This window comes from Nannospalax galili, unplaced genomic scaffold, assembly GCF_000622305.1.
Source record: "Nannospalax galili isolate Female #2095 unplaced genomic scaffold, S.galili_v1.0 scaffold627, whole genome shotgun sequence".
NCBI lineage: Eukaryota > Metazoa > Chordata > Mammalia > Rodentia > Spalacidae > Nannospalax > Nannospalax galili.
Genome location: NW_008355786.1, coordinates 408,652 through 421,287, shown reverse-complemented (window position 1 = coordinate 421,287; position 12,636 = coordinate 408,652). Strand labels below are relative to the sequence as shown.

Below are 12,636 nucleotides of genomic sequence, written 5' to 3'. Positions count from 1 at the left end.
AAAAACCTGAAGGAGGGCAGCACTGGGGCCGTGGGCAGCAGGAGTTGGTAGGTAACATCTTTAGACATACCCAGAGCTGGCAGGTAGCGTCTTTAGACATTCCCATCTTTAGGAAACACAGAAAACCTGGTACATCATCCTCCATATCCAGGGAAGGGCCACCATCTGATCCAGCTGGTGGCATCTCTGAGAGACTGGGCTCTTCACCAGGAATCCTCAGACTACCTTAAGTAGAGAAAGGATTGTCCCTCAAAGTAAAGCTGGACTGACCTGCTAGCTGGAAGGGGACTCAATATTGAGCATTAAGTAGCACATGTTGCTACTAGGGAGTATTATAATCTGGATAAGAGGAAGGCTGGGCATTGAGAAGGAATAGCTAGAATATTTCAAATCTCTATTATTTTGGAAATAAACCTTCAGAAACCAAAGCTCAAAACATTCTTCTTTGGGTGGTTGGGACCAAAGAAGAAAAAATTAGAGGGAGAAAAAATTACTTGAGAAAAAATTAGAGGGAGCCTCATTCTAACAAGGTGAGTGTTCAAGTCCCCTGGAAGTGGGCCCTGCATGTCAGATGCTTGAAGCAGTCTGCAGCTGGGATCCTGGACAAGGATTCTAGGACTCAGACCCTGCAAAACGAAGGCTACAGATATTTTTGAGAGATACTAACTTGGCCATGTGGCTAGAGAAAAGGAAGGAAGTAGCAGTAGACCGGTCAAAACTAAGACAAGAAAAATGTGTTCTTGGCCAAACAGAGTCCTCTTTATGATAATAATGTTTGAAACCCTGCATTCTTCAAGAAGATTTTGTGGCATCTTTTTATAAGTAAGACCAGATCAATCTGATACTCAAAGCAAAGAAAGTGAAAAAAACTCACTGATAAAAATCTAAGTAAAAAAAAAAAAGTGGAGGAAACAGTCACATGTGGTGGTGTATGCCTTTAATTACAGCACTTGGGAAGCAGAGGCAGGTGGAGCTCTGTGAGATCGAGGCCAGCCTGGTCTACATAGTCAGTTCCAGGCCAGCTGTGGCTACAGGGAGACCGTGTCTCAAAAATATCAAAATCAAGGGCTGGAGAGATGGCTCTGCAGTTAAAAGCACTAGTTGTTCTTACAGAGGACCAGGATTGACTCCCAGCACTCACATGGCAGTTAATAACCATCTGTAACTCCACTTCCAGGGGAATTTGATGCCTTCTGACCTCTGTGGGCATTGCACAAGGGTGCACTTACACACATGCAGATAATATAGTCATACACACAATAATAAATAAAATATTAAAAGTGTCTATCAAAAAAACCCAAAAAAGTAGGGGAAACAAGTTAACAGAAGCTGCTAAAATAGGCCATAAACATTATCTCTGAGCTTTCTGGCAGCAGAGCAGAGAAAGAGACCAAGAGAACCACCTTTCTTTTAGCTTAAGCACGCTGTCTCAGGGTCCTCATCCATAGGACACTGCGCAGCAGTGTGAACTGGGGTTCTGGCAGTACTTTATGCAAAGATGCTGGGCAGGGCTGTTTGCAGTTTGACTCCTAATCTTAGATGGGGGCATAATATTGGGTGCTTTCTGTGAACAGGTTTTCCAGAGGCAGTTTTGGTTTTGCTCTTGTTGGTTGAAGCAGAATAGCACAGATTCTGGAATCAGGCAGCCAGGCATTAGCTGTGTGACCCTAGATAATTACATAACCTCTCTTTCTCTGTGCATGCATGTTGACATGTGTAGGCACATATATGTCTGTGTGTGGAGGCCAGAGTCTGACACTGGAAGTCTTCCTTGATCATTCTCCAGGTTATTCATTGAGGTAGGGTCTCTCCATTGAACAGAGCTTGTGAACACAGCTAGTCTGGCCTGCCAGCTTGCTCCAGGATTGCCTGTCTCCACCTTCTAAACACAGTGAGCTTACAAGTAGGCTGCTACACCTAACCTGCATTTACATTGTTTCTGGGGATCTGAACTTCAGTCTTACACTTGCATGGCCAGCGCTTTGACCACCGAGCCGTCTCCCCACCCTATGTGCAATAATTTCGAAACTAATCCTGAAGACGGGAAGGGCAGAGGGAGCATGAAAGGTTAGACCTAGTGGAATTCAGTTTTGCCATTTCCACTTTTTGGAACGCACGGGTAGAGAGCATTGTGGAGGGAGGGAAGCAAGCTCTATCATCATCATTAACCAACACCCAAGTCTGTGGCAGCCTGTAGTTATCTTCTGGAGCTCTCCAACCCTCTAGGTATGGAAGCCACATCTGTGGGTGATTGAGCCACACTTTCTTCCCCCAGGGCAGGGCAGGTGCCTTTGGATCTGCCTCTGCAGGGCTGTGCACAGTGAGGGGGACAGAGCATCTGATCATCTACTAAGCAATTAATGAGCACATAGCATGTTCCAGGCAGTATGCCAGTCTTTCACATGCCATGTGAGCAGGATAGGTGCCCTTCTCTGTCCTCAGGGAAGCTATATTCCAGCAGGAAAAACCATACCCATCAAAGAGTTATTCCCATAAAAATAAAACTCCACCTCCATAAATACAAAAGTGGAGTTTGAGAGGAGCTGGGGCACAGGGAAGAGGGATTTGGCCCAGCTGGAGTAGGCATGGTGCTTTCCCAGAGGAATTAAGGATTGAGTTCGGAGCTGGGGGAAGAGAAGGTACCTAGGGAAGAAAAGTATTATTAGAGAACAAGGCAGGTGGGCAGACCACCTGAGCAGGGAGGATTCCAGTCATGGGAAAAACAGGGAAGTTTCAGGGGAGACCGTGAGAGCTCCCAGAACTGCAGGGAGGTGAGGAGGCACAGGGCAGTCAAGAGATTTGCTTGAGTCCACAGAAGTCACTGAAGGACAGGAGTCTGCTGGATGTCCCCTGATAAGGCACCTGGGTCATTTCCAATGGGACAGTGCATGGTAGACAGCCTTCGTGGATGTCAGGTGCCTCCTTTGAGAGAATGTCACTGCTCATGGCTCCAGGCAGTATGTGGTTAAGCAGGATGGGGGAAGCCTGACCTCCAGCCTCTGACTAAATGGGAGTAGAAGGAAGACAACCTCCAAGTCTGAGCTTACCAGCCTTCATTCACCTGCACCCCAGGGCTGGTCATCCTGAGGCCTGGAGAGGAGATCTTGCTTTGAGCAGGTCCCAACAGGGCAACCGTGGGTACCAAAAAGGACCCTGAGATTAAAAGGCCCATGAGATGCCAGTGCATATCTGGCTCACACTGCAGAGGTTTATGACAGTGACTAACCCAGTCAGCTGCCTCATGAGGCCTGTCAAGTCTGAACCAAGAGTCAGGGGACTCCTCAGGGCTCAGGTTTCAAGATATGAAAGGATGAGTGGAGAAAATGCTCCACTTCAAGATGCCCCCAAGTTCTTTGGTTTAGCAGTGGAGGATTCTGCTCCAGTCACACACCCAGCCTGCCTCCCACTCCCTATTAAGAGTGGACCATACACTTGGCTCAGAAGGTTTGTGTCCTTGTGGAAACAACCCCTTCCTAGTGAGCAGTGTCACAAAAGACCCAGGTAGAGATGAGTGTGTATACATATCTGTCTGGCCGTCTGTCTGTTCTGCAGAAGTTCAACTTCTTCCTCTTTCCCAGGCCCACTGACAGAGCTAGGACTCCACCTACCCCTTTCCTTTATGAATCTGCAGGCTCCCCACACCTGCTGCACTCTCTTAGGGTCACCTCCCCATTCCGACTGCAGAGAAGGACTCATCCTCCTGGATCTTCCTTTCTCAGGGACCCTTAATTCCAGTAAATAACTGTCTTTGCATTTTAAGGATTTTCTGATGGGAAACAGATGGGGGTGACAAAATCATGGAAATGTGTGAATCATCTAAAAAAATATTTCAAAGTTTTGCCAACCAACCGCAGTGTGATTCCCAGTACCTCCTGATGTGGCCATGACAGTTAAGTGCCACCCCCCAATCCGCCAATTTTCTGCCCTGATTTCATTGGCACCTTCTTGCTTTGCCTTAAATATCTCACACCTTTACATCACACTACCACTAATTAGAATGAATGCTATTTCCTGTGATAGTTCCAGCACTTTATATGGCTCTCTCTCACACTCTTTGTGAGACCCTAGAACCCAGTTCCTGTTTTCTACATGATGCAGATGAGGAAACTGAGATTGGGAAGTTAAATATCTAGACTCATGCTTTCCAATGCTGAGGATTCCATTTCATTGACGTTAAATAAAAGTTCATTAGTCATAGTAGATAGATTTCAAGTGTTCAGTAAATCACACAGACTTAGTGGCTACCATATTGGACAGCACAGACTCCATCCTCACAGGGCATCTTGTGGGTTGTGCTAGGGTAGACCGAACAAGCCAGTACATGAAGCAGGGTTCAAACTCTCAGCTATCCAGTGCCACGCCTATGCGTGCTGCTTTGTTTTCCACAAAGGCCCCTAATTCCAGCATGTCCATTTGAAAGTGACCCCAGGGGATCCTAGACCACCTGTATACCTCTGGGTTGGTCCTTGCCCCTGATGGTGTGAGAAGAGCAGGCCTGTCTGGTCCTGTCCCTGAGCTCTGGGATCTGAGCTATAAGCACATGGGTCTGTTTCTCCCAGAGTAGGTCTCTGATGTTTATTCTCCTCTTCACCTCAGGTGCATGGTTCTGTATCTGCCCTGCAGAGGTTTGCAGGACACTTGTGGGTAAACTCCAGAACAAAACAAATGTATGAAGCCCCAGGTGGGGCAACTAAGCAGAACCCCTCTTTACCTTAGGTCTGTCTCCCCTGCCCAGTGGGCTCAAGGCCCTTCAGGATTATTTGGGATGGTTCTGACTTGGCCCAGTTTCTTGATTCCTGGTCAGCCTTCACATTTGAGTGCTTAGAGAAAGAACAAAGGTGGAGACTGGTGGGAGAATTCCATAGACAGGATGGGATGAAAGGAGTCAGGCACACGCCTTCCCTGGGACTGTGGTTGGGAGGGGTCTGTGAAAATAATGAGGACAGATAACTACCCGGTGCTGCTGACAGCACCAGTTTTATAAAGGCCCCCGATAAGGAGCTGACAGCAGGAGAGGGGGCTGTGACTGTGACGTTCCTGAAGCTCTCAGTAGGACCTGGACTTTCTCAGTCCATGGGAATCTGATACACACAAGCCTTCCAACTACCTGAAAGTCACTCCCACACTCTGCTTCCCCCACCTGCTGTCTATCAGTTCCTGTCACTGGTGGAGCACTGGATAGCAGCTTAACCTGGAGACAAGGCCCTGACAGCTGCATGCATCATTTGCCACACAGGCCTCCAACCATGTGCCCAGGGCTGTTTAAGCACATTCTGTGGATTAATTGACTTAATGATCTAGCTGCCTTTGGGGATATGAACTGTTTTTTGTTTTTTTTTTTGTTTGTTTGTTTTTTTTATTTCTGCTTCATAGAATAAAGGCCTGAGGTTTAGGGGACTTCAATCTCAGGCTTGAGGACTCCACTGAAAACTGAGTCACACAGCCTTGTTTAGAGCTATGTGGAAAATGTCCTGAGCAGAGGAAGCCAGGTCGATGGAAGCTTTTAGACTCAGGTAGCAAAGGCCCTAGGGAGACAGGACAGGCTGGCCTAGCTGGATCAGAAGGGGATGTGTGGGTGTGACAAGGATGAGTCTACCAAGAGCTGGAGTGTCTGCTCCATCGACCTTGGACTGCTAGATAGAGACAGGGCTTCTAGTGCAATGGAGCCAGTGGCTCAGTTCCCTCAACATGCCCAGCCCTCTGGGGACATCTTCTGGGAAGCCACCTCTATGTTGTACCTCTCAGGACCCAACAGAATGCTATATCACTTGCCTTGAAGACAGAGGCACATTGTAGTAAACAGGTTCTTTGTGAAGGTACTTTATAAAATGCCTGCTGCTGTTCATATCTTCATTGTCCCCCAACGGCCCATGTGTGACAACTGGGTCCTCGGTTCAGCACCATCAGAAGGTGGTAGAACCAAACAGACAACTTTGGGGGGCCTTTGGGGGATGTTCTCAAAGAGGATTGTGGGACTGGTTTTTTCCTTTCTGTCTTATTCCTGGTCAGGAAGCAAATGAGCTTCCCCTGCCATGTGCTATCACCATGCTACATTGTGTAACCAGGAGTCCAAGCAACATGGCCAGTGGGTCACAGCCTGAAACCTCTGAAACAGTAAACCTTTCTTCTTTCTAAGTTTATTTATCTAAGGTATTGTTATAGTAACAGCTAACTAATACTATGTCTGAGATTTTTAAAGACTCCGTAGTAGGCTGAATAATGGCCCCCATACAGACCTATATCCTGATCATCAGTCCCTGTGAAATTGCCTCACATAGCAAAAGGGATTTCCAGCTGTGACTGGATTCAGGCTTTGGAGATGGAAGATTGTCCTGGGTTAAGTGGGAGGACCCAATGTAATTACAAAGGTCCTCAGAAAAGTGGAATGAAAGAAGGTCAGAGAAAAGAAAGTGATGGGATGATAGAGCAGGCGGAGTGATAGATGTGGAAGATGAAGGTGGGGTGAGCCGGAGTGCAGGTGGCCACTGGAATCTGGAAAGCACCAGGAGCAGATTCTCGCATGGCACCTCTTCAAGCGAGCAGCCCTGTCGACACCTTGACTGGCCCCAGAAGATTCATTTCAGACTTGAAATCTGGGACCATAAAAAAAAAAAAAAGGATAAATAAACCTGTGGTAATCTGTTACAACTGCAATAGGAAACACACCAGCTTGCCTGGAGATACTTCTCAGCTTCAAAATGCACAATTTCATGTCTTGAACTAAATTGCTTCAAAGAAACCACTATCTTACTGAGTCTGTGGAATTCTAAAACCATGGGTTTTCTTAGCAATACTGCCGGCTCCTGGGGTATGTGCCAGGTGAAGGGCAGGGCGGGGGTCCCCTCTATCTGTGGATGAGAAAGAAGAGAAAGGTCACTATGGTGTTGCTAATTTTAGCCACAGCCTTCACATGTGGGCACTAGTATGTCAGAGCAAAGGCAAGGGCTCCTTTGCTCAAGTCCAGGCCAGAGCTAAAGCCAAGAAGTATAGGTACTCCCAGCTTGGGGCTGGGAGTCCATGTGGGAGATTAGTACTCTTTGTAATTGCCTCTTTAGGTGGAAGACAGTGTCCACAAGCCTAGTCAGCAATCTTAGTGATGAGCCACTATTAGAGCCAGAGACTTTATTCCAGAAAAGAATTAGGAATTGCTGCAAAGGCAGAATTTGGGGCTGCAAATCAAAGACAGCTCCAGAGTTGGAACGTGTATCACCCTGTGCCTGTCTTAGGTGCATTTTCCATAAATGAAGGGAGATGGAAAGGAGACACAAAGGGCATTTAGCAAGAGAGCAGATGGGGTAGTAGTTGAGGGGGATGCAAGGGGAGGTACAGAATACAGGTTCAAGGACTCAAGCCACAGCAGGAAAGAGACTGGGGTGTGTGTGGAAGGCCTGCCTGGAGACATTTGAGGTCAGAGCATAAGCAACCCAGATGAGGGGAGAAAGGAGAGGCCTGGAAAGGGAGACTTATTGGAGTCAAGAGCCTTCAGAATGTGGGGCAGGGTGGAGCTGGGATCCAGGGCACAAGGAGAGTGACTTCTCCTCTGAGGGAGGCAGGGATGAAGTCAGCACAGAGTGGGGTTCCAGCTCTTCCACACGGCTCCATGTGGTGCTACTAAGGCACACATGCAGGGCCACAGCAGTGGGTGTTAGAGCCTCAGCCTGCTTTTTCTTCTAGAGCACAAGGATGTGGGTGTGTCCTCCATTTGGCTGCTAAGATCAGAGCATGGGTTTCCCCTGCTCCAAAGTAGGGCACTGAAAGGAAGAGGTTTGCTTTATCCTAAGAATCAGCTGAAAGACCTCTAGGGCTGACTTCTAAGACCTGACTTTTCTCTTGCTGCTCTGCCATCTCTTAGTATGACTCTCCTCTGCTGGGTAAGGTTGGCCATCAGGCTGGAGAGCAAGAGGGACAACCAAAGGTTACACCTGTGGTGACACCTCATGGTAGGGAGGCAGGGAAGCATAGGTTCATTTGGCAACCATGTGTCAACTAAAACATGTAAGAGCCTAGCTCTGAAAACCAGAAGGGACAGTATCAGGGGACAGCTGGCCTATGTGCCCTTTTCTTAGTACCTGAGCACAAGTAGCTATGAGCTGTGGCTCTTCCTCCAGTCATGTGACTTCACCCTCCTGAGCTTTGTTCTTCTGTTACTTGGAACCCAGGGCCAGAGGGCCTGCCCTGTGAGCTACAACCATGGGAGCACCCGGCAGGGGCTGGAACACGGTGGGTGTGCTGCACTGCAGTTTCCCACATTCTCATCTCCCCTGCCCTAGGAAAACCACAGTACCTGCACGTTGGGGAAGAGATCGATGGTGTGGACATGCGGGCTGAGGTCGGGCTTCTGAGCAGGAACATCATGGTGATGGGGGAGATGGAGGGCCAATGCTACCCCTACAGCAGCCACATCTGTGACTTCTTTGACTTCGACACCTTTGGGGGCCACATCAAGGTATGGGTCTACCTAGCTGAGTTTCCACCTGTGGGCAGAGACTCAGAGGAGGGAAGGGGATGGAGAACAAAAGGTAGGGCAAGAGAAGTGCACCCTGGGAAAGAAGTCTCCTAGTCCACTGGTAGGTAGTTGCCCCTGTCAGAGATGATGCAGTCAGCTAGGGAACAGCTGTCTATTTAAGGTCACGAGGAACACTGCCTTCTGCTTCATTGTTTCCACCCTATCTTTGCTATTTATCCCTGATCATCCTCTCTCCCTCCCCCCTTCCCTCCCTCCCTCCTTTTTGCTGTTGTTTTTGAGACAAGCTTTCTCTATGCAGCTTAGTCTATAGGTCTTCCTGCCTCAGCCTCTCAAGGTCTGAGATGAGAGATGTGTACCATCGTGCCCACCTTCCTGATAACTTCTTAAAGAGTGCACACTTAATACACCACACATACACACACACACACACACACACACACACACACACACAAAATCCTGCTGACCACAGATCCATTTTAATATAGACAAAACAATCAGCAGGGGAAAGCAAGCAGAGGTTGCAGCATTGAACTTACCTGGGATTTCCTGGCAGAGTCGTGGAAAACAGCCACACTAAGCAGTGGGTGTGTCAAAGTGATAAAGAAGCAATCCTGCCTCATCGTAGTTTGCGTTCTCCTAGGATCCAGCTCAAAAAGGGATTTTGTTTGTTTTGTCTCTTTGAGACAGGGTCTCCCTGTAGCCCCAGCTGTCCTGGAACTCACTATGTAGACCAGGCTGGCCTTGAACTCACAGAGATCCCCCTGCCTCTGCCTCCCAAGTGCCGGGATCAAAAGTGTGCGTCACCATGCCCAGGTCAAAGAGGATTTTTTAAAATCTAAAATCTCTATACAAAATGCTTTTGTCCAGCCTGGTAAATAATCCAAGAGGCACAGAAGTCCCGGAAGGTTCTTCCTGTAGTCTCTGGCTTCATGCCAAGGGCACTCTAATGCATTTTGTGGAGAGTTCTCTTGAGGCCCAAACCATGTGCCCAAAGGATAATTCTTTTTAATAATCTAACTGAAGAGGCTAATGGAGGGAAACAGTTCACAATGGGAGTTCTGCTGGCATTTTAAGTGAGGCAAGATTTTGTGGTACAGGCCTGTGTCCTAGGACTTGTCCAATCTCTGGATTCTGGCATGCTGGGACTGAGCAGTGTCCCTGAACATAACCAGGGGCAACTCTGGGTTGCTGTGACCAAGCACTTGGGGTGGCCACAACTTACACACATGTCACCAGAGCAGAGGCTTGTGACATCACCAGGGTCAGCATCCTCTTCCTTCCCCTGGATGTTTCATATAGTGAACATCCCGAAGTCTTCCTTAACCTCCGTGTGCTCGGTGTGGCTCTGTTTTCCATGACTCTGCCAGGAAATCCTAGGTAAGTTCAATGCTGCAACCTCTACTTTCTCTCCCCTACTGCTGCCACCCCACCCCCACCTCAGGGTATCTCTGGATTATCCATCCCTTCCTCATAATACTTGGAGGCTATAGAGGTTTTAAAACAAGCCCATCAATTGTCCTGGGGATCTTCCATCCAATCAGTCAGTATCTTGTAGCATCCTGTCTTAATAAAATCTTGCTTGCCTTCCTTGGTCTGAGAAGGACCCGGCATTCTAGGTCATGAGCACAGAACTTCTCCGATGTATTGAGTCCCAAGAGGTCCTCAGTACAGCTCAGTGATGAAGCACTGGGAGGGTAACACCTCTGTACTTTGGGGATGTGGGCATCAGCTGGGGGAATCAGGAGGCACTTCAGGGCTCCTTTTGACTCTCATTCTCCTCTTCCAGTTTGCATTGGGGTTTAAAGCAGTCCACTTGGAGGGTGTGGAGCTGAAGCACATGGGACAGCAACTTGTGGGCCAGTATCCAATTCATTTCCACCTGGCTGGAGATTTGGATGAACTGGGAGGCTACAATCCACCCACGTACATCAGGGACCTCTCCATCCACCACACGTTCTCCCGCTGTGTCACCGTCCACGGCTCCAATGGCCTGTTGGTAAGTGTCTGCCAGAAAACCATCCTAGCTAGACTCAGGCCACGGTGGTGGTGAGGGCATGGATAGGAAGGGTATTGTATTTATACACTCAGGCCAAGGGACAAAAGTTGCATGGGGTTGGTCCATCCTTGGCTCAGATTTTAGGAAGGTATCAGCTGATCTCAAGTCACCACACTGCAGTGATCTATAATTGGTTCACAGTGAGTGCTCATTAGAGTGGTGTGACATCCAGGAAAGATTCTATGGCCACTCAGCATGACAGACCTGCTAAGGCCAACCAGGGGGTCATGCCAAGACTCGGGCCATGGTACATGCCAGACAGACTAGCAGCACTGGCCACAGGCCTTCTCCTTCTGCTTCACTAAGAATTCCCTGAGAGCAGATGCTCTAGGCTAGGAAGAAATGTCTCCACCAGCCAACCGCTGGTGCTGGTGCCAAGGGCTTGTCTTGATTTTACAGCTAATTTTCATTCAACATCCCCCTAAAAGAAACCTAAACCTGTATCCTTTATGAAATTAAAAACTCGTTCGAACAATAAGCTACCTTAAAGCTAAATCCAGTCACCAGGTGTTTTGTTTGGCTTACACAGTATTGAGAGAAATATTTAATGTTTTTACACAAAACTGATAATTTTGCACTAAACTAGGCTTTCTTAAACAAGCTAAACTTTTGCTATAAGCTTTAAAATTGTAGATCACTGAAATCGAGGTTACTCTGAAGTGGAATCCAACCACCAGATCAGCTTTGTTTAGCTTAAATGGTGCTAAAAATGTTGGAATTTACTTCCATCATTTAAAGAGTAAGACTGCATAAAACAAGCTGAGTGCCTGGCTGCTCTTGAAAAGTAGAATGAACTGCTCCACACCTGCCTTCTTTGGGGAGCAGCATGGATTGTAGGAGAGTCATGACTGCCCCAGGTGGGCCAGCTTGAGTTCTTCAGCATACACTAAACCCACCATTTCTATTAATTACTGTCACTGCCCAGTCTGTCATTATATCTTCCTTCCTGCTGGCTCCTGTGGACAGTGGAACTTGTGACCCTTGCTTATACTAGGCAGAATGAGGCCCACTACCAGGTATATGGAGGTGGCAGGAAGATGAGGAACTGTTGCTTATCATCAAAAAGTCACTGTTCACCATCTTCTTCAGTTATAAATGAATGCCCATCGTCTCTGTGTCTTAAACACTCTCATTCAAAACCTCCCACTGCATAGAGCAAAGAAAGGAAGAGTTGGGGCGTGCAGTCTAGGAAGACCTGGGCTCGAGAACTTGGCCCATGAGCTGTAAGCTCGGACACATTGCTTCACCTCTTCAAACCTCAGTTTCTGGGGTGCCATGACATCAGACATATGAGTCTGTGGTGAGACTCAGTGAGCAACTCAGTCCCCTATCCACTGGGTTCATGTGGGAGTGCTGGTTCCAGATCATGCAGCTTCCCCAGCAGATGATGGTAGGGCTGTGCTGGAGATGGTACTATAAAGTATAGGATTTTCATATAGCTTAAGGATGAAACAGAAAAGAATGTTTTATGGCTGAAGCTGAAAGACACAATTTATTGACAATTTTAAGACAAAAGTATTTTAGGGGAGCTGAGGATATGGCTCAGGTGGTAAAGCACTTGCCTAGTGTGCATGAAGGAGGATTTCCAGCACCACATAAAACTGGGCATGGTGGCACACTTCTAATCCCAGAAGGTGGAGACAGGAGAATGAGGAATTCAATGCCAGGCTACGCTACATGGTGAGTTCAAGGCTGATCTGGGTTACATGAGACCCTGTCTCAAAAAACAAATAGGCAACAAAACCAAACTAAACATAAACGGCATAAATGTATTACAAATTATGATTTATAATAAATACAGTAAGTCAGGGTGCAGTGCAGCACTAGGCTTGGGGTCTGTAGTCAGATACGCTGGCTCTGATCTGCGCTGCCACCAACCAGCCCTGTGACCTTATAGTGGTCATTGTGTCTCTTCACACTTCTGTAAATGGAAAGACTCTTGTTTCCAGAACTGAAAATCAAAGTGTGTGGAGAGTAGAGAGTGCAGTGTCTGGTCCACTTGATCCTGAGCAGGCTCAGGGTCCCTGCAGTTGGCAGAACAGATGCAGTGAACACAGTCATGGGATGGGCTGCTCTTTCAGGCTGGGGATGAAGGCCAGAATTAATCATGAGA

At 47.7% G+C, this 12,636-nt stretch overlaps 1 protein-coding gene across 1 annotated transcript in view; it reads left to right on the top strand.

The window, feature by feature from the left end:
* The window catches only part of Cemip (cell migration inducing hyaluronidase 1), a gene marked incomplete in the record, with an annotated part of 167,393 nt that overhangs the window by 115,900 nt on the left and 38,857 nt on the right, over nucleotides 1-12,636 (top strand). Inside the window, 2 exon segments of the mRNA XM_008853400.3 lie at nucleotides 8,271-8,446; nucleotides 10,254-10,463. Coding sequence (XP_008851622.1) covers nucleotides 8,271-8,446; nucleotides 10,254-10,463 — 386 coding nt within the window.